General features: G+C 47.3%; 1 protein-coding gene across 3 annotated transcripts in view; it reads right to left on the reverse strand.

The window, feature by feature from the left end:
- ABHD2 (abhydrolase domain containing 2, acylglycerol lipase) overlaps positions 1 to 11,175 on the reverse strand; it is a 40,103-nt gene extending 28,928 nt beyond the window's left edge. Inside the window, exons 1-4 of one of the 3 annotated variants that reach the window (XM_065076553.1) lie at positions 11,078 to 11,175; positions 10,294 to 10,376; positions 1,157 to 1,243; positions 96 to 296 (exon numbers count right to left, since the gene is read on the reverse strand). In XM_065076553.1, the coding sequence (XP_064932625.1) occupies positions 96 to 289 (194 nt within the window). In that variant the 5' untranslated portion in view covers positions 290 to 296; positions 1,157 to 1,243; positions 10,294 to 10,376; positions 11,078 to 11,175. The remainder of the gene's footprint in view (positions 1 to 95; positions 297 to 1,156; positions 1,244 to 10,293; positions 10,377 to 11,077) is intronic. The other 2 variants (XM_065076554.1, XM_065076556.1) reach the window with 2 other exon arrangements.
- Positions 11,176 to 22,371: the final 11,196 nt, after the last annotated feature.

The raw sequence follows: 22,371 nt of genomic DNA on the forward strand, positions 1-22,371 counted from the left end.
GGTGCAAGAAACTCACACACACTAGGCTAAAGAATGGTTAAGTGCAGGTCTTCTCCCTGTAATGCAGGTCAAGATGGAAAAAGCAGACCACTTACTCTTTGGTCAACAGTGGGCAGGATTTGAGTAGAAAGCGGGCCAGAGCAGAGTCCTGGTAAATTAGTTCAGGAGGGGCAGTTGGGCTTTTTAAATTCAAGCAGCGAACAATCACATAGAGAACAGCAGCAACCGCAGCCAGCTTCACCCCATCAAACACCGCTGGCAGCTCAGGGGTTTCCAACATCGCACTCATTTTGAGCCTGGAGATAAATAAAAACAGTATTAGAGCTTTTTGCAATAAACTGAATATCAATTGTCATATTAAATATAAGACTCTGCTAACCAACTCAATTTGTCAGTTAACACTGCTACAGAAATCCTAGCATATCAACTCAGACTAGCAACTTTTAAGATGAAAGGCAGTTTATTCTGTACTGCTCTAAACACCCTGACCACTGCATGAAATAGAAACTGGGTATCTGTCAGGCAAGAGATTTATTCCTAATCAGTGCTGCATTAGAATTGCAACAGCGTCTCAGGTGTCAAACCGACCAGTCTCCAGCCAGTCAATACTTTCAGGATCTTGGCCAAGACTACCCAGCTCAAATAGAAGCTGCGTGTAAAGCCAGGCTATAAAGTCACATCAGCAGCTTCGGGTGTGCATTTCTTCCCAGACATACAAGCCAGGCTCAAAAAGGAGAACTTGAAAGAATGACTGTATTAGCTCCTCAGCCTGAATTTTGCAACTCCAGGAGAACGTTGGTACTAACACCTGCATGTATTTAAGGTGGTCACTTTATGTACCAGGGAGTTCAGCATTTCTTTTAATTCATCGTAGTTCTGCAGCTGAAGAAGGACTAGATTAATATTTAGTCTTTCAAAGACTTATGAGTAAGGGAAGTGTGGCAGGGGAGAGAATTAAACTACAAAATAATATCCTTCCAGCTTGAAATCAAATTCTTAAACTGATCCAGCTTCTTTTATAGCCAGCTATTTGAGCCATATGTTTCGTTATTACAAGGACATTCCATCCATGTTGAAGGGGCCGGTTTTTCCCCGGATCTTTCCTCAGCAACATGGGTTACCCAAATAAGATCACAAGTGACAAGTCAGGTCTTACCAATGTCACTTTTCCTTCAAACTAGAAATAACTGCCAGTCCTCAGTAGAATTTTCAGTGTCTGGACCCACGTGCTACCCAAGCTACCCTGTGAAGGGAGAAAAAGTAAATTAATTATTATTAATAATGCTGCATCTCTCAGCTAGAAGGGAAGAACACGAATTTATACAGACATCTCATTGCAGACATTGCAATTAATTTGTCTATTCAGTCATAACTGCTCCAACACTGATCCACCTGCAGACCTCTTGCCTATGGACAGATTGCAGACTAGATCAGTTGCCTACAGCATATTAGTTAATCTGTGGTACATAAATACTCCTCCATGAGCAGAGATAAACAAAAAGCAATAATGAAAACCAGCATAACTCCAGAGGAAAGCCAAGCTGTGAACTTCCAGAAGACCACACAGTCCATATCTTTGCAAGACAGTGACATTGTCCCCAGTTACAAAAACTACACAAACCCTTTTGTATTTAAGGGACTAAAATTAACAGGCTACTGTTCTTCTCAACTTTGTGCAATATCTACACTGTTACTAAGCGTGAAGCAAGTCTGAAGTAAGTTTCCTGCTACTTTTACTGAGTACAGCAGTTCACTCCTACTTGTAAATAGTCTCTGCTTGTTCCCAAACTTGCTTTTTTGAGAAGTTACCACGTATCACACTTCAACAAGATGGTAAGAGCCACCAGGAGGTTCAGATACAGCCACCTAATTACATGAGCGCACACCCCAAGGCTTGTTACAAGAATTTGATGATGCAAATAAAAAAAAAAGATGGCTTTCAGCCTGTAACCACAATATAAGTGATATTTACAATTAGAATTTGATTCCCTACAGGCACAAACAAACTGATGGGGAATTGGAGCTTCCAGGAAAAAGCTCCAGAACCATCTGCTCCCTACCATGGCTGTTGCTTCCAACTTGGAAAACACACCAACAGGGCAGGCCATACCGAAGTCCTGTTCTTCTCTCCCTAGCAGAAAGACAAAATGTACTTTTTGTACTCAATGCAGCTACACCAAAATCCCTTGGAAGAAAACAAGTCTGACACCAGCTATTGATTAACAGCATGCTGGAAAGCCACAGGTTTCTACCACCATAACCATCTGCGTTGCAGGAGAACAGAGGGTGAAGAAAGGGGAGACATTTCACATTAGACAACTCCAAAGCTTTTGTTTTCCAATTCTGAGTGTCACAGTAGAAGGGAGAGAGGAGCAGGTTATGAGAAGCCATTTATTCTTCTAATCAGGAGATTACATTGGCATCATGTGTCTCAATGAAGAGTTAGAGTTCAATGTTTATCTGTACTATGTTACCTACTTTACCAAGACTGCCACCAACACTACCTCCAGCTGCACAGAAGACACGGGCAGATTATAGCAATAGTTTCTCCAGTGAAGGTACAATCAGCAGAAGAAAGAACCAAGCTCCTGAACTCAAGGACAACCGGGTGCTCAAGCAAATCTTCTCCAGTTGAAACTTCCAGAGGTTCTGTTGGCATCTTCCTTTCATTGTTTTATTTCGAAAATTAATAAAGACACCAATACAAAAGTTACCTAAGAACTTCCTGCCACCTGGATTTTAAGTTAGCTCACTGTTTACAGCTTTTACGTTAGTGAGTTTGTTAAAAATAAAACTGGACATGATGAGTCATTAGCCGTTTATACTAGTGACTCAATATAATTGATCCAGCTAAGCTGTATCTCCCTGGAAGTCTTCTCTCCCACATAATTTTTAGATTAAACACACACCACACCTTTTCTGATACTTTTATCTCTCACTGCCTTAAAAAAGCATACCAGCTTGGAGTTCCTTTCAGAAAAATCAGGTGTTGATAGGCAGGATTATGCTTTTACACTTGTGGACTAGTATTCTTCCATTTCAGACAGCCTAAATACACATTCACTGAACTTACATGTCTCTAGTATGTGCTCAAGGTTCATGTGTTTGTCAGGATCTCACCTACAAGCTCAGTTGTGGCACTTCAAGTAATTCCTCAGGGGTCTGGTATTTCTGAAGACCTAAACAGACCTGTCTCAGCCAGGGCAGATTTGCCAGAACACTCTGCCCTAAAATTTTAAGGGTTTAACTTGCAGAAATGGATTTGAGAGCTCTGGCCTCTAATCACATCAGACAAATTCCTCCCTATTTACAAGCAGGGATAAGGTCACCTTGCTTCTGTTTTGTTAAACCCTTTTTGCATTGACCCAATACACTTGTCTGTTTACTAAAAAAAGGGCAGACAAAAATTTGACTGGCTCAAAACTAGTTATCTAGAATCTCCTCTAAATGGCTCAGCATTAATACAAACAAACAAACATTTGTCCTTTTCTGCATACAGAACATTAGATTCACTTTTAGAAGCCTAGATAAAATTAACAAGAGGTAGTAAGTATATCACTGGGAGCAATCATACCTGCCTTCTTATCCATCCCAGGGTTTGAGATTGACATTGAGGAACACAAAGAAGTTGAAGCTCTTGTGGCCAAAGATGTTATTTTTGAAGTACCTTAAGTACAGTTCTTTAAAAGTCACCTAAAGGCATGACAGCCTCAAAGAACAAGTCTTTTCATGCAATATTCTGAAGTCCCATTTGTGACTGAGGATTAACTTTAAGATCAATTATTGGAAAGAGTGCTGGATTTGTTACATCTTTTCATTTGTCCTTTCATCACGGAATAAAAAGCTGAAAATCATGTTAAAGGAAACACTTCAGTGTTACTGTTAACAGAGTGCACCTCACCTGTACAAGTATAGTGAGAAAACCCTATGTGTCTCCTTTCCAGACAGGAACAGAAGCAAGTACAACAAAAGCCAGTAGAGCTACAGCAAATTCCTTATGTATCATTTCAAAGACACCGGGTTTTGGGAAAGCCATCATCAAGATATTTATCTGTACAGTAAGCGAAGTCACAACTGACAACAAATCTGAGACCTGTACACACTTCTGTTCCAGGTTTCCTGGGGAAGAGGAGACTTTTCCAGGAAGAAAAGGTACTTCATTTCATGACTCAACGCAGTGTGCACGGGATCTGGTAGCTACCAAGCATCACAGCTCCTCCAGCCAGGCTGAAGCTGAACCTGACTCTGCATACTGGAAAGCCAACAGTGAAAAAGCAAAGACATTAAAGGCATCCACTCCCACAGGGTCCTTCCCTCAAACCTTTTCATGAACAACTGAAAGCCTGGCAGACTCATTTCACTGAGGAATTAGAAATGCTTTGGGCTAAAGCAAAGATGCAGCTCTACAAAACTGCTCACAAAGGAGTAAAGACAGCCTCCTTAAGAGGCTCCACTAGCAAGATATTTTATGCTCCATTACATTCACTGAAGAATGCTGAAAGAATCCCATTTCCAGGAATGACAGTTTGATACAAAAGCCTCCTAGATGCCCTCCCACCAGGCAGTGTCCTGGCTCACTGGTGCTCCCAAAGTTCCACTGGACACCAAACCACTGGAGGTTATCTGGCTCAAACTGAACACATTGAAAAATCCCCTTTCCTACCATTTCACAGCTTCTACCAAATAGTGTAATACCCTTTGTCTTCTCCACCAAGATTCAGATGAGACAGATTAAGCAGACAGACTTCATGAACTAATGTACCAGACGTTTCTTGGACTGGCTTAATTTATTTGTAGTGCCTGGTTGGGGAATGAAGCAAGTCTGCTAAACATGAGGAAAGAAAACACTCTAAAGAGTTGCACCCATGCAGCCAAAGTTAATGCCTCTTCCTAAAGATACACTGCAAAACCAGAAGTTACAGGCCTCTTGCTACCAGGTAAGTTATTTAGAACCATATTATGGAAGAGGGAACTTTAACAAGAAAAGGGTGGAAAGTCAGAGTACTACAAAGGTCTTTAAACAAAGTTAAGTTTTATTCCAGCATATTATTCAAATGTCACTCTAGGAAGTATACAGAAGTATCTCACTGCTGAGCATTCAATGGTTTAAATACAGAGGAGGACGTCTGGAGGCCATTTGGATGAAAACATACACAGGGAACATATACACTGGGAAAGACTGAAGCAATATGATTGATGGGAAAGGCTGCCAACTTAAGTTTTTGTAAATCACTGCAGAACAGTCTGAGGTCACACAAGCTACGTGAGTACAGGAATCTGTGCAAGGGGAATCACGAAAACAACCTCAAGCTTTATTGTGCAGTCCTGTATCCTGCCTTTTATCCAGCACTTTTTGTATAAGAGATGCTTTCGTTTTTACAGAAAAAGAGTTCCCCAAAGAATTGCATAAATATGAGTATTTTAGGGCCAGATCAGTACTATGCCTCATCTGTTTAGGCACACAAAACAAGGCATCATGCTGCTTATTTCGAGACTGGCATCTAACCAACCTCACCCCATGCAGAACCCCCCATCATCTTCAGTGCTAGGTCAGAAGCAAACACATCAGAAGCAAACTCCAAGATCATCTTGATGTACCATTTGGTACTTCTGGCCATTTAAAATAGCCCATTAAGTCTCAGATCTCAAAGCATAGAGAGTATAATTGAGAATTAGCTGAACACTTCAAGCACTTAAGCTTAGGCTTTCAGGAGATGTGGCCATGAGAAATCACATTCAGCCCTCACCAGAGTCATCAGGAGGCTGGCAATGCCCACCACATTTTTGCGGTCAAACATCTGACAGATTTTTATCTGCAAATAAAGAGGGCACACTGACATGCCCCATCTCAAGGATGCTTAAAAGAACATTATTTGGACAGCACATGGAAGTGCTTTGTGCAAATCCCTCTGCCTCGTGCCAGAGCCAGCACCCAGGCCAGGATTTGGCTGGCTGGCGAGTATAAAAAGCAGCAGGTACTGTTTACACCGTGTTCCAACAAGGATTTATTGGCTGGTGCCGTCACTGGAATTTGACCTTTTCATAAGATACAATACTTGGCTCATATACTAAAGTTAGTTACTGTGAGGTTACAGGGACAAAGTTCATAGCATAAGGCACCATCAGCACAGTCAGAAAGACAGGTGCTTTTAACCAAAGCTTTTTTCCCTTTTTTGACTTTGAGGAGTCCTATGCCTTCACAGCAGAAGTCAAGCACCTAATAGGGCTGGGTGTATGTGCCAAGGCAGCTGGCTTGGGAACACACCTGGGAATAATTCTATAGCCAACAAGGACAGACTCTTAAGTCTTTCACTTCCCAAGACTAATTTACAGTCTAATGAGCCTTGAATTTCACTTCCTTCCAACTACAGGAACTCCTTTTATTTCTTCACAATATCATTTTAACTGATCAAAATGGCTCTACTACACAACAGGCAGCTTCTGTATGTTATCTAAGAGGGTTGCTACATAGACTACCTGTAAGTCACCTTATCTGGTTCCTGCTTGTCACAGATGGGTTGAAAAACACTGCATTAGCTTTTATTGCACACACCTGATCTACAAGATTAAGCTAAGACAAGACAAGGCTCTGATGACTCCACAAAAACCAACTAATTGCATCTTATCTTAAAGGAAAGGCTCATGTTATGTAAGCAAACAATTAATAGATTACTGCAGAGACTTGAGACTTTGTCACACTCAAACCGTTGCCTTACAGAACTACGGGACAGCGCTTCAGTTCCCTGTAGAAGAGGTTGAGCTTAATTTTAAGTACTGAGAGAGAAGAAATAATGACTAACATCCTTCCACAGTCTAACAGCATTAGCAGGCGTCACTTACCTACCAGTTAAGTCCATGTCAGCAGGCAGCATTAAGCTCAAGGGAAGAAACTCAAACACATTGCAGAGAACCTGACAACCCATGCTCGGTAGCAGAGGGAATACTACTAGCATCAAGCCAGATAGCCAAGTGAGACAATGCTAACTGCAGTACAGGCTTAACCCACCCTCAAAGAGTCTGCTGTATTCCTTAACTGTATTTTGAAATGAAGCATCATACTGTTAAAGCACCATTTACCTTCAGACCCTGCACTGTCACAAACATGCACATCAGAGGAGCAGTTCAAAGTCCAAACACATCACAGCTGTTTACTCAGCTCCACACCAGATGAGCTGCACAGCAGGGAGAGAGCATCTATCAGCAAAGCACAAGTTAAGACAGCTAACAGAACTTTATCCACAAGTGCTCCAGTTCAAGCCATCAGAACATATCGATATCTGAACATGATCAAAAGCTGAGCTGCCATTTCACTCCAAAATCTTCACACGCATTATTTCCCCCCACTCCCCAGTGAGCAGCTCTGCTCCACAGCAGTACAGGAGATTTGCAGAGTCATTCTCTCAGAGTCTGTCCAAGACAGAACACTGACGCTGAAGTAGTTTAATTCACATCACTACATTAAAAATTAAGCAACAATGCTTCAGGACAAAAGAACCAAATACAAAGAGACAGGACCTGACCAACATACAGCTTCCACTACTACAGAATACTTGAGTTTTGTCAGAATGTCAATAGAAAAAAAAGCCAAAACAAAACCCCAGTTTGGAGCACTAGAGCAGTCACCAAGCAACTCAAAGTTTGAAGAGCTGCACTGCCCACCATCCTGCAGAATCTGAGTGGAAGGGCAGGGAAATTAGGGGCACACATCTGAGGATATTTTTCTCCTTACCTCTTACAAGGAAGTTCACTGTACATGACTCTCCATCTGCTTATTTCACTTGGTACAACCTTTCATACTCACATGTGCTCAACCAACACTCTACAGAACTAGATGTCCCAGTTACAGGACAGTGAGTCTTTAACATCCTCAGCATAATTGTTCTGGAACCTGTATATCTGTGCAAAAGTATCTTTGAAGATGTAAATAAGTTTAGAAGCAGGACAAATTGTTGAACAGTGAACCCCTCACTAGAAGCCAGTCACTTGTCCTAGCTGACCCTTTCTATGAAGAACCCGTATTACACCATTTTGAATACTCAATGCTCTGAACAGGGCTGTTGTTTAATTATTAGGAACTAGTATATTAGAAGTTTCAGAAGGGTTTGGCATTTGCAGGAGCTCAGTCCATATTTGTAGAGGAAGTTGTCATCGCAGTTTTAGTTGGACTGAACCTATGATGATGACAAACTCAAGTATCTAGCAACAGCAGAGTAAGCACTTCGGCAACTGCACTTCTTGGTCAATCTAGACATACAGACAAAAATCCTCTGTACATTGCAAAGTACGACACTTCCTTCCACTGCTGTTACCTCTAATGGAGCACAAGCACAGAGATGTTTCAAGCACCTGGTTTGTACAGAACTGCTTTGCAAAGCATTTTGAATTACTGCTGTCTGATGCTGGCAGAATTAAGGCTGGCAGTCAGAGACAATCTTTATTATCAAATCAACTGATATAGCTGGAGAAAAGACAAGCCCCTGGGCACACAAGCCTTCCTAGAGCTAAAAAGAGGCTAAGATAGCTGCCTGACTCACGTAGCATCATTGCCACCCACATATGTTGGGCAAGTGGGACTTTGCTTCTCCATAAGGGCAGACTGCCCTTGTACATTGACATTAAATCAATTGTTTTGTAGTGAACTCCATCAACTGAGTTTTATCAGATCTTTTAAACTGCACATAAGCTTAATCTTCACAAGCTATTTAGGCTGAAGGGCAAGTATTTGCACAGAAGTTCACCTGATCCATAGTACACATTAAGAATAGCAATCCTGAGCATAACACATCACAAAAAAACATCTTCCAGAGAAACTTGAAAACGTACACTTCAATATACTAGCAGAACTACGATGATTTAGGCTTTTGCTGAAAAGTCCAGAACACCAGTTTCAGGCTGGTGTCTGCACTTTTCAACAGGAGTGACAAGCACCAAGACACGAGCATGTACACCCTTACTAGAGTCTTTGCTAAATCCTGTTCTCCATTAACGTAATCCAAGTTCTCACACTGCCAGAGCTGGCAGCATGAAAGTAAGGATGAAGATGACAAAGAGAAAGAAAGGGGAGTAGCAGGACAATGTGAATCCAACAGCACCAGGACACTCCCATTACTGAGTGAGATTAAACTACAGGAGGCCAGAATGCCACTGTTTTTCTATAGTGCATCACATTACACCTAAATGTACAGCTGGAACCTAGTAGATTTGGAGAGCCTCTCTATATGCCTGTGTCAATGACGAATGATGCTATTCTGCCATCTCTCCCTCCCAGTACCACATCTCAGAACAGTGACATTTCAGTGTGTTAATCTCTGGGTTTCACATGACAAGTTTAATAATGCAGCTTTATGAACCACTAAAAGCCTAAGCTGCTATTCATCCCTGAACAGAAAAAGACAGCTTTCACAAGAAGAGCAGAACAAATTAATTTAACTTCTTCAGAAACAGTTTTGCAAGATGGAAGGTTTCATCGCCAACCTCCAAGTTTTTTTCTACCTCTAGAAAAGACAGTCTGGTACAATTCTAGGTCAGCCTCATCTTCTATCCAGCTAATTCATTCAAACAGAGAGCCTCCCATGCAAAAACTGAAGTACAGCTACTTTTAAGAGTAAGGCAGGAGTACAGAAAAAGCCAAACATTAGCTTAGTTCTTTTTCAATATCCTTCCTGTTCTTACTCTTGACTTTTGAGACAAATAAACAATGGCTAGAATCATAAGAAAGGCTGCATGTCCACCGATTCCAGAAGAGACCAGAGAAACTTTTCAAACTTCTCTCGTGATATAAGAACTAAACAAGTGTCTAGGAAATAATGTGAAGTAGATGAACCAAGAAAAGATAACAACAGAACAACCAGAGGTTGACTATCAATAACAAAACTCCCTGCACAGGAAACAAACATTATCAAAGAAGGTCTCTAAATGAGATACCACAAATGCAAACCGCTGATCTGTGTGTTCTATGAACACCATATCAGTGAGGATTAGAATATACCACCTTAAGCAATATTACAAACGTGGCTGAGCATTATAATCATTGATAAACACGGCATGTAAGATGAACACACTGTACCAGTTAACTGATTAATAAGCCACAAACGTTTGTTACAGAAGGAGGCACTGAACAGCAACCTCTAAGCGGCAAACAGGAATCTTTAGTACTTATTGCACCAGTGACAACAGTACATCAGCAAGAAGAGGAAGCTGTTTGACTTCTCTGAGGAGACCTGCATGAGAATGCAGCTGCAGAACACCATCCCTCCAGCCATAACAGTGGGAATAAAGCTGCTGCTAACATACCTCTTTGAAAAAGTGAGCACCAGGTGAGGGATTTCACCAGCTGTAACACATCACATGCGATATATCCATCTACCCATCCTGCACTGGAGTAAATCACAAGTTATACATGAAGTTACAGAATAGAGTGGACAAAGCTCTATCACACAAGCTTACAAGCAGGTATATGGTACACATCAACAAAGGAAGTCTAAAGTCAGTGCAAAGTGCTAGTAGCAGTGTTAGGGCACAGAAGCATCAGTAACAGAGAAGAGCCTCATTTAGGGGGAGCAGGGTGACCTGATACACCTGGCTCTGTCTCCCCCCAGCACCATCCCCTCGGGGTGCTCTGCACTCAGCTCCCCACCTGGGCCTTCACCCTGTAGCACAGGCTGCTCAGGCCGCCCTCCCTGCCCCGGGAACCCGCGCAACTCCGTGAAGCGATGGGAAGGCCAGCACTGCCCCACAGGCCTCCCAACCCCGACACGAACCGAAAGCGAAGGCACGGGGAGGGAACGGGACCGCAGACCACCACAGCCAGGCCAAACCCTCGCCTCCACCCCAGGAAATAAACACATAAGGCAACCCTGCTGCGGAAAATAAACAGAAGGTGCTGGGGCGGCACAGGGAGCCCGAGGCCGGAGTGAGAGAAGCAGCGCTGACGGCCCGGCGCCTGACAGACCCGGCCGCGGGGCAGCAGCCGGCCAGCCAGCAAACACTCCCTCAGACCTCGCACCGCTGGGAACTGAGTCAGACCAGACCCCCTCAGCCCTGCGGGAAACAGCCTCCCGGAACGCGGCCACCTCACCTGCGGGCCCGGCCGCGCCGCCGCCAGCAGCTCCCACCCGTCTGCACCAGCCCCGCTACGCGCGGCCCCTTAGCAACCGCCCTCGCGCTCCCATTGGCCGCGCCGCCGCGGTGCTCCCGCCCCAGCCCCAGCGCGGATTGGCCGGAAAGCGAGATGAGGGTGGGAGAGCGAACCAGGCGGGTTACATGGGTACCATTGGCTGGTGGAGACGCAGCAGGGCGGGACACTTCAGCTCTGTTGGCTTGGGCGCCTTTCAGTCAGGCGGCGGGCGGTGATTGGCGTGTGCGGGTGGGGTGGGGCGGGGCTACCGGCGCCTGCGGGGAGCCGGGGTTGCTGGCGCCATGACAGAGCGGGGCAGCGGTGGGTGGAGCGGGGTGGTGCGGAGTGGGGAGTGGTGACAGGCGCGGTGACAGGCGCGGTGACAGGTACGGTGACACGGGGATGAAGCCTCGGCGCTGTTCACTTCCTGCTGCCCGAGCCACCACCCGCGCCGCGGGGTGGAGGCGGCCAGGGAAGCGGCTCCGGGTGGGGTGCGTGTTCAGCCCTCAGTGACGTGGAGTTCGGTGGTCCTGAGGGCTGGGTGGGCCAGAACCTCTCCAGCCTGCCACAAGGTGCTGAATACTGGTCGTGTAATATTCCGTTGCAATCAAAAATCATTTAAGAACAAGATCTTAGAGCCTTAAGAATGGTGGTTGGGCCTTCAGAGGTTTTGTGTCCCGTGGAGCCCCACGCCACCTCCGTGTGGCCAGCCTGGCGCTGGGGAGCGAGCTGGGGTCACCTCCAGGGCCTCATGAGCAGGGATGAAGGGGTCTGTCCCCAGCCCCTCAAGAGGCACAGGAGCACACACCGAGTCTCATCCCAGCAAGGGGGATGTGGGACAGGGACAGCAGAATCTGCCCGGAGGTGGACAGAGCCTGCCACATCTGGAAGGTGCTGGAGGAAAACAAATAATAGAACAAAAAATGTCTGCAACGCGATGTTTATAAACTTGCTTTTCTTGTAGCTTTCCAAAAGAGCCAGGTTGGGTTGCTAGTAACATCAGCTGTTCCTAGCTATGTTAGTGGTTGCTTTATATAACTGGATGGAAAAATCCTTTCCCTGATTTCAGACATTTTGTTTCCTGTGTTTACCGGGAGTTGGAGCTTCCTACGTAGCGAAAGCTCTCGAGGAGCAAGTCACATTTTCCACGGAGAGTTATGTATCTGGAGAGATGACTAACTGCTGTAGGCTGAGTCATGGCGAAGAAGGGAGCTCTGAGGAAGGGCAGCGAGGGGGCTGCTGCAGTGACAGGGGCAGAACAGAAACAGCGGCAGCCCCATGGCGAGCACTCCTCTCATCTCTTGCTACAGATGGGATGCTGCACCATTCAGTCAAATGGGAGCTGGATTCCTTATCTTCAGCTTTTAATTAACCATGTGAAAATAACCAGGGTTTATGGTGGTTGCTAAACTGGTTGGAAACTCAGCTGGGCTGAAGGCAGCTGAGTTGATGCTTGTGATCAGGCTATGAGATAGCATTAGTGGATAAACTTCTGGAATCAACCTCCTAACTAAATATTTGAAGAATGTGTTTGAATTTGATTACAGAAAATTGCAGTCCAGTTGATTTCAGGTGTACTTTGGCTCCTCACCATCAATCCAAGCAAGGAAACAAAGATCCAAGCAGGAAAACACGCCAGGAACTGGAGCTGACCCTCCAGGCAAGGCTTTTATTTTAAATCCTCAAGGCCATTGGAGGTTTCTCTGACCTGAACAAAGCTGTGCTGCTACAGGAGAGCTTTCTTATGCACAGCCTCACAAAGCAAAGCAAACCAAGCTCTTAGCTGTCCACCTCTTGTTGAAGTGAAGCATAGGGTGATCTTTATACCAGGGGTGCTCCCATCCATCAGTGAGGAATGTGAGGGGAGAACCAGAGGGGACTAACACCGGAGAGGTGGCAACATAAATTCACAGGTGGCCATGGCAGCGGGAGCCCAACTCCTGAGCTGTCTGTATTGCAAGAAGGTGGGATATGGTGGGAAAAGTGCTGTATCCCCAGAAAGGGAAGGAGGAACCGGTATGTGTCGGTGTTTTGCTCTGGACAATATTGGGGTGTTCTAGTGCAGGAGCAGAGATGGCTGGGACGGAGCAAGCATGTTTGTGAATAAAAACATTGCTTAGGGCTACTAAAACAGCTGGTGAATTGTGGCTTGTGAGGGAAGCCGCCATACCTCTTGAGTGTGTGGGGACCTGATGTTGGCAGGGCGGAGCGGGTGTGATGATGAGCACTGTGAGGAGCGGTGGCCTGTGCAGGAGGTGGAGTACGCTGGCCCAGAGCCAGGAGCAAGGCTGTGCCACTCGTAGCAAACAGCTCATGCTCAGGAAATGCCATCTGAGCGGAAGCCCCAACCATCCCGTAAACGAAGGGTGATGGGAAGAGCTGAGCTTCGTTCCCAGCCTTGTAGGGAGGGATTTGGCAGCTCCAGCCCAGCAGATGCTCCTGTCTGATGTTCCTGTGGAGAAGTGGGCTGAGGGTGTCCTGGAACACCCTAATGCTTCAGGGACAGGAGGATCCCTCTGTGAATAGTGTGGATGCTGCGAAAGAGGCCACGTGTAACTGCTGGAAACTGCAGGCACAGGAAAAACACACAGCTTTGCCTTGTGCTTTGGGGATGCACTTACTTCTGTACAATGAGGCCATGAAAAAGGACTGATGATAATTTCACCTTTTTAAACCCAGCAATTGGGAAAGGCCCAGGCAGAGAGAACTCTGTGTGATGCTGAGCCAGCCTGAGGCACCCCTATACAACACCATGGTGACAGTCACCTTTTGTTCTTCACATCCCCCTCTTGGCTGTTGCTGCCACAAGGAACTCAAACTCTTTTTTTCTGCTTCATTTCCTCTGGCCCAGCTTTTCTTCTGCTCAGCAGACTCACCGTGCAGTGAAGGACTCCCAGGGACATTGCACCTCTGAGGAAACCTTTTTGCTGGAGGAGACATCGGGGTGTTGATCTCTGCCAGTGTAGCAGGAGCAAAAGTGAAAACATCTCTTACGACAGCATTTGATTGCCAGCTGAAAAGAAGCGAAGTGCCTGTCAGTGACATGTGAGCACAAAAAAGCTTTGCAGATGGAAATGAAGGCAAAGCTTTTTCCTCTTTGCCTGCTCTGCCTTCCCTGCAGAGCCAGCGAGGCATTGGCTTGTGGGCTGCAGAGCCGTGCTGCTTGAGAGCCTCTTAGATCTGGATGCTTGGTGCTCTTTGGACTCTTACGTACTTTCTGAAAATGGTGTTTAAAAGCGTAATGGGCACTTTGCAGATCTCTAAATAGACCAGCTTCTGTCCTGAGGAGCTGACAATGTAGGGAGACAAGTGCCAGGGGTGAGAGAACGGCTGCATCATACAAACCAGCCGGGGAGATGGCACGTGGCCCACCTGCTCAGTATTTTTCCATCACATTCTTATTCAGCTGCTCCTTGCCAACTTCCAGCTCCGTCACCCTCCTCAAAAGCTTCTGCCCTGGGTTTATTTAGCATGCTATTTATTTCCTAATTATAGAACTTAACTGACTAACCTCAGCCCTGATGTGTTACTGCTGTCCACCTTTTTGTCCTGGGTAGACCAGAGGCTCTGGCCTCTTCTTATGGCTAAAGGCAGTTGCTAGAGACTTTCTGACTCCTTTTTTTTTTGTTTGTTTTTTCTAGCAAACCCAGGCGGCCTCTGACTGCTAATACAGGGAGCTTCACTGATGGTTTCAGAGCAGATGGGCTATTGCATTCCCAAATTCTTTAGGCCAGAAGAGAAATGCCACTGAGCTGAGCACTTTACCAAGCTGTGCTCTGACGGTTCTGTCCGTGAATTCCCGACAACCAACTCCTTTTACCCCACATCCAGCCACAGCTGCTGGCTGGAGGAAAAGGTTTTGAAAACCACTTCTTGGCATCAGCAGTGCCACTGGTCCTGTGTGTGGATGCTCCATGGCACTTGAACACTGCCTGGCACCACAAGCAGCCTCGGTGCTCTAGGGGAAAGATATGTCTGCATCTCCCTGAGAGATTAATCCATGTCACAACACCCCTGAATTTTCCAGGGAGTCCAGTTAGGTGAAACTCCCACCCCCTGCACCAAAATCTGCCAGGTTGAGCACACCTATTCCCAACAGCAGCCACTTCCAATGCCACCTCTTGTTTGCTCGCAGCCATTTCTGCCCTTTTATCACACTTCTCGGTAAATGAAGACACAGCTGCAGGAGCCAAGCGGTGTGGCACCTGTCCCTAAAGCCATCTGCGCAGGCAGGGAGTTACATGCAGGGGGTATCTGGCAGGCAGCAAGAGGTGGTATTTTTGGTGGAAAGCAGGATGGGTTGGAACAAATGAATGTAGTAAGGCCAAAAGGATGTATGAGCTTCTCCTGGAGTGTTTCCAAGATGTCATAGTGAATAAAAGAAACTGTTTGTCTTCTGTTTAATTTTGAGTGGTCTGTCTGACATTTGCCATTATACTGTGTTCCTGAGGTTGGAGTTTGGAAAGGCTATGATTATCCGGCCTCAGAACGCCAGTGAGGGAGACTGCTAAAGCCACATTATTTTCAGTGGCTGCTTGTGAAATACTTTCTTTGGAAAAGTTGCCACAGAAGTAGTGGTTCATGGGGAAAACGAGGTGTTGCAATCCCACAAACTGAAATGTTCAATGAACCGAACAGTGGGATTACCAGTCCCCCTGGAAAAATCGTGATTTTAGTAGTGCCTGAGGAGTGGGGAAGAGACTCTTTCTAGAGAGCAATATTTATGGAAATAAAGTGAGCGGAGGCGGAAGCTACTGCCTCGTGCCAAAATAGTGGGAACTGGGATAGGTCTGGGAGGTGGGGAGCACACAGCGGTGTTTGGATGAGGGTGAGTATGAAGGAAACAGTTCAGTTGTGACTTGGGGGAAGGGGTGATGGTGTTAAGGTGCAAAGAGCTAGAGCTCTGATTCCTGGAGGTGCAAAAGGAAAGCAAGGCTGTGAAGAAACAGGCTGGATTCTGGTTTGAGGAGGTGGGTTGTGAGTGAGGCTGGTGGGGAGTGGGGGAGTGTGTTTTGGGGGGGAGGTGGGTTGGGAGGAGGCAGCAAGGAGCAGTGGGGTGGCCAGAATGATGCTAATCCAGGATATCCCCATCTTCTGGATGCTTTCCTGGAGATGCATTAGCTTTGCAGGAGCAGCACTACCCTTCTGAAAACGCTGCCTATACCACCACTGAGTTAAATTATTGCATGGGCTGGAGGGAATAAACTGCTGCTGACACTGTGTAATGGTCGCTTCTCCGGGCTGACACCACCTTGGCTCACTCTGGGCTCCACCTTGCAAAGCTGGTGCCCCTGCCTTTTGGAAATGACGTCTGATGCACTACACATCTGCTTAGAACAGACCAGCTTTATGATCTCAATCCACAAAGTTCTCAGGAAAACCATCCTTGGATTTGGCAGTAATTCTGCAGGAGGATTTTTCCAGTTGCAGGACTGGGAGGACTCATGACAATGATGGTGGTGGAGGTCCTCCTTCCAGGTCAGCAAAGAGCTGCTGCCCCGGCGGAGGCTAGAGGGTGCTGTGCTGCAGGGAATGGGTGTCCTCTGCCCTCCCTGCTCAGTAACCCTTCAAAGGCAGGTAAAAATTTGCAGGAAATGTTGCTTTTGAGGTGAGATGAAGACCAAGGTGCTGGCTGTAGTTGCTAACAACCTCCAAGGCTTTTTAAGACTAAAGTACCAGCCACATCTAGCCCCATTAGTTAGCACCCAGAAGGTGACATACAGAAAGAGTGGCTTTCCTCAGATGGATGAAAAAGCAAAAAGGAGGGGACAGAGAGGAGTGGGGAAAAGGAGTGAGAAAATCATGGACAGATCAGAAGATAAGGAAGCTGAGTGGAACAAAACCAGAGAATAGAAGAAAAAAGAAAGGCAATAGAAGAATAAAGGAAGGAAATAGAAGATTAAACCAGTCCAAGGGTCACATCAGCTGCTGTGTCAAATTAAGGGCTGCAAACCTGCTCAATGATGAAAAGGGAAATCTGCTTGGGGGAAAAATCAAGGAGCTCTTCTTGCTGAGCACTATGTCCCCCAGCCTCATGGTGGCTGAGGCTCAAAAACGTTCAGCTGATTGAGCAGGATGAGCTCCTGTTTACCCAACTGAGGTGTGGCTAATCCTGAGCCTAGCAAAGAGCAGAGCTAAGGAGAGGCAGAACAGGCAAGGGGGGGCACGGGAGACAGGGCTGTGTTTGTACAGCGGCTGACGGGCAGCTGCAAGACCAGGCAAAACCAGGACATGCTCCCAACAAGCAGCTCTCTGAGCATATCGCTGCTCCCTGGAAAGCCTGGAGCTAACCACAGGCAGCCCGAGCGAACGTGCCTCTTGCGTGGGGCTGCACGTGTGCTGCAAAACACAGCCCTGCCAGCCCCAGGCTGTGGTTGGGGTGTCACCATCCTTATTGCTGGTAAATCTGCTCTGTCTGCCTGCCTGCAGCAGGCGAGGTGAATGCGCAGGCATAGCTAGAAGAGGTGGAAGCACAGGTAGGTGTTTCTTCACCTTCCTAGGTCTTGCAGAAGGCAACCTACCAGAAAGGAGAAGATGCAGATCTTACAACAGAGGAAGACCACAAAGGAGACCTATTTCACAGCTATGTAAGGGGACTGCACCTAACTCTGGGTCATGGTGGGGTTCTGGTGCTCCTTTAGGTGAGCAGTGTCTGTACAGTGTTGTGCCTGTGAATCCAGCCCCACTCATGGAAATGGTCTTGAATGTAGGTGACCTCCCTCCTGGTTTCTACCTAGAGCTTGAGGTGGGATAGCAAGGACTAGAAGAGAGCATTTTGAACTAGACACATGGGGTTAGCACCCAAGCCCCTAATAACTGCCCTGGCCCCACCATGTGCACTGAAAGTCCTGGGGCTGTGTCTGTGGGTCCCTGGGGAACATCTCCAGTAGGCACAAACAACCGTGGCCCAGAGCATGGACCAAAGGGAGCACTCTGGAGGGATGTGAAGCCTTGTTGGGAGATAAGAGGGGCTGTGAAATGCGCATGTTTTCACTCACTGTATCTACTCTGGATCTCCCCAGCAAGAGCCATTGGTTTTCTTGCTGGGATGTCAGAGCAGCAGCCCATTGCCAGCTGGGAACAAGAGGAGACTCAGACTGCAGCTGGGGCTATTAAACTCCTCCGAAAGCCACAGGGAAGATGCAGAATAAGTGGGATTTGCATCCAGTATCAGCTGGGTCATGGAGCAGGACAAAGAGGTGGGCGGGAACAGTGACATGAAAATGCCTGAAGAGGTTTTGATGGCACAAGGAAAATCGGTTCGTGCTGTAATAAAGGCTCTGGCGGAAGCTGGACAAGATAATTGGTATGGTGGGAGATCCCACTGAGAAGGGGGGGTGATTGAAGAGAACCTATGGGGTATGGCTAACAGAACTGATGTCTTAAAAACATGTCAGTATAAACTTCCCAGCAGGGAGCGAGAAACACTTGAAAGACTTTACAAGGATCTGATAGTAACCCAAGCTTTAGGAAATCTTGTTTGGAGGAAATTTGTGAGGCAGCCAGGGGATGGGTGGTTACCCCTGCCACTCAGGACACTCTCATTCTTGCGAAGGAGGTCTTCACTGTTCCAGTTTGCATGGCAACTGTATGGAGATGTGGATGTGCAGAGCTATCGCCTGGCTTCTTGCCCGGGAGCTGTTGTCACTGCTGAGACAGGAGGTAACACAGCCCCAGGCAGAGCGCTCAGGGAGGACACAGCCACCTCACAGTGTCCCCTGCTCCAGCCTCATGTCCCCTTGGGTGATGCTACCCTCGGGGCTGGCTACGTGCGCTCCTCCATGGCGGGTCTGGACGTCCTGACCAGGCAGCAGCCCCGGTGGGGCCATGGCTGTGGCTCTCACAGATGGGTTTCATTGAGGACACATGTCTGGCTTGGAGCTTGTTTTCATTTCCTTTTGAGGAAAGGAGGAGTCATGGGAGAAGAGTAACTGAGTGGCTGAGCCGGGTCTCCTGGACACTGACAGCAGAGCCAAACCAGCTCCTGCTGTGGTTTCCACTGTGGTTCTGGAGGCTGCAGCCCAAGGGGCAGGAAGCGGTGGAGAAGGAGCTTCAACCAGTGTTCCCGTGGTGTGGGATGCATCCAGGATGGGACAGCACCTTGTAATCACAGCAGGAGACTCTGCCGGGTCTCAGGGTGGGGGGGCTGTGTGGCTCTTTTCCATCACGGGAGCTCCTGCAGCAGTTCCAGCTGAAGGCACTGGCAGCTTGTCCTACGGGAGCCAACGTCCTGCATCGATAGTCACCAGCCACCCCTCACAGGGGCACAACTGGCTCCAAGTGGCCTCTAAGAGCCACTTTGGGCTGCAGGAACCAAGAGAATAAGGAGCTGTGTTTGAGGTGCAATCACCCCATATGCCCCCCTCTCTGTGCAAGAGAGAGGGAGGTGTGCAGGGACCTGTGCTTTCCTGCTACACCAGCCATAGATGTGGCTACTGAAATCTATCTTAAAAGACCTGAAATATGCCTCTCTTCAGGAAGAAACAAAACCCAGAGCGTTGGCAGATCTCCTCTTGCCTGCCAGGCTCTGGGGGAGCAGAGCAAGTGGGAGGCAGGGAGTGTAGGGGGGGTGGGACAGGCAGAGTTCAAACCTTCTCATTATGCGCCGAGATACAGAGATCAAAAGGCAACTTCACAAATTAATGAGGCCCTGGCCCGGGCAAAGCCTCTCCCCGTCACGGATGGGTGGGAGGGGAGCATGCCATAATGAGCAAACTGCCTCTTCTTCACCAGCCGGTAAGACAGGTTCTGGGCTCCTTGCAAACCCAGCTCATTAGAGTTCATTAGTGTTGTTACATATTCATATAGCATTAACACCTGTTTAAATCGGGCTGCAAGCTTGCCTTGAGCCCTAGAAGTCTTGCAGGACCTTCCATCCTGAGTATGGCGGAACTACATGCATCAAATCGATGGCTTGAGTAAGGAGGGGTCTTGAGAGCGTGACAACAGGATCTGTCCCTTGACACAGAAACCTGGGTTATCAGAGGGACCTCGATGATAAAGTTATCAAGTACACAATTTAGCACTTTGTCTCAAGGCAGGAGCTTGCCCAGAACTTCCTGAAAAAGAACAAAAGAGCCATGGCTTATCTGCCTGTGGCATCTGCTTGGAGCTTGGGCACAGTTGGCTGCTTGCTGCTGCTAATCCAGACGGGGTTTCGATTGTGCATCCCGGCATACCATGGGGTGTCACTTTGTGTTATCGCGTGGGTGCTTTCAATCAACAGGACATAGAGTGTTGAGATGAATCTGAACTGTGGGCTCTACTGCATCTGTCCTGGGCAGTCCTCTGAGATGGGCACCGCAGGGAACCACCACAGACAGGGGTTTTGTCCTGGCCAGTGGTCAATGCTGATCTATCGTCAGTGAGAAGAAGGCTGTTTCCCAGAGTGATTCCTCCTGTGATACAAGTGACCTTTGGAAGTGCTGCTCTTACCACTGGCTGCAGAGGAGGCGTGTGTAAGAGGCCAAGCCTGCATGCCTACCTTTTAGATGGACAAAATAAAGGGAGACACATCCTCCCCTCAAGCCTCTCCAGCCCTTGGTTTCCCATCTGTCAAATGAAGAAGAAGGCAACACCTTTTCTGTGGAAGATACGCATGGATAAATCCTTAAAGTCTGCAGAGCACTCCAATTCACAGAAGGGGGTTATATAAAGGTGCTTATATTAAGCACCTTACACAGACACACCAGCTCTAAGCTGGATATAATCTTGTTTACTGAGGTTACAGCAAAGGACTTGAAGTTAAACTGGCCGAGATCTCATCTGAGCTCTGACACAGTCAGTAGAGGGAATGGAGCAAAAACGGGGGCGGGAGGAGGACAGTGCTGTCCTTTGCCTTCTGCCTTTTAAATCACAAAGTTTTATGTACCCTAAGGGGCACTCGGTAGTTGTACAGAGCTTTCCATGCCCTGAGGATATTCAGTAACTAGGTTTCGTCAGATAGTCCTGAAATTCCTGGTACCTAAGCATTACCATCCCTAAATGTAAAGCCTGAGCTTAAAGAAACTGCTGCCTTTTTGGTGGAAATGGCAGAGAGTGTGGAAAGCTTTTTTTTTCCTCTCTAGAAAACAAACAGAGAAGCCCAGCCACGTGCAAGGATGGTCCTGGCCAGTGGATGTTTTCTGCAGCCATCGGAAACCAGGCGCTGGCAAGCCGCCCGGGGCTGCAGGTCAGAAATGCTGGCGCTGAGCGCTTGGTTATCCTGTTAGAGGGATTAGGAGCAGACTGAGGTTTAATCCTCTGTGACGGTGCTGCAGATCGCTTCTCCTTCCCACTCGGAGAGACTGACGTGTGGCAGGACAGTGGGCTTGATCCCACGGGGCAGGAAACCTTTCTAGGACCTGTGCTGTGGCCTGAACCACAACTTCGGGTGCTAGGAAGAAGCCATGCCTGCAAGGGATGGGGCTGGCTACCTCTGCCAGGTGTTTCTGGGTCCTCGATGCTGGGGTGAAGGAGGAAAACCGTGTTGTAGGGAGACTTCTGGGAGTGTTTTGGGTGGGGAATCCCTCCAGGCTGTAACAGCTGCATTTCTTTTGAGATAAACCTAAACCAGTGAACCTCTTTGTAGAACAGATAGCTGAAACAATAGGGGCTGCTACCCAGAAAAGATCCATGCAAGGGCTGAGCAGGACTTTGATGGAGTTGGGGGTGTCACGGATATCTGATGGCTGGGAAAGAGGTCATGTAGGACAGAGGTGAGTGTTGGAGAGGGTATGGAGAGAAGGAACATGAAACCGTGGTGATACCTGAGCCATCACTGTGAACTCATAGACCATGAGACACACCCTGGCCAGTTTTATGGCAGATGGGGGCTTTATGCTTGAACAAGGGGCAGGCTTTGTATTGTTTGTCTCAGTCTTTAATGGGAAAACACCTTTGTATCAGCTTGGAAATAAAGAGGATTGCACCAGAGAAACAAGCAGCCCCATCACCTATTTTCCTCTTTATCACCCCAGCTGCGGGAACCAGCATATCAGCTATCTGCACAGCTCAGAAAGGGTTACAGCACAGCAAAGCCTGCCAGATCTCCGTGCAGAAGAAACCAAACCCAGTGGTAAATCCTGCTATAACAAGGCCTAAGTAGTCCCTGCAGAAGGGAGTGAAATTATGCCTGACCTTCGACCTACCCAACTCTTTCAAGTAGAGCCATCCCTTGTGAAAACTTGGCGGTTGTATGAACCCGGGGTGTGGTGTTCGCTGTGGGTGCTGTCTCCATTCCTCACTGCTTCCCTGACTTTAACAGGTTGCTCCTC

Source organism: Columba livia, chromosome 11 (assembly GCF_036013475.1).
Source record: "Columba livia isolate bColLiv1 breed racing homer chromosome 11, bColLiv1.pat.W.v2, whole genome shotgun sequence".
In the NCBI taxonomy this organism is placed as follows: domain Eukaryota; kingdom Metazoa; phylum Chordata; class Aves; order Columbiformes; family Columbidae; genus Columba; species Columba livia.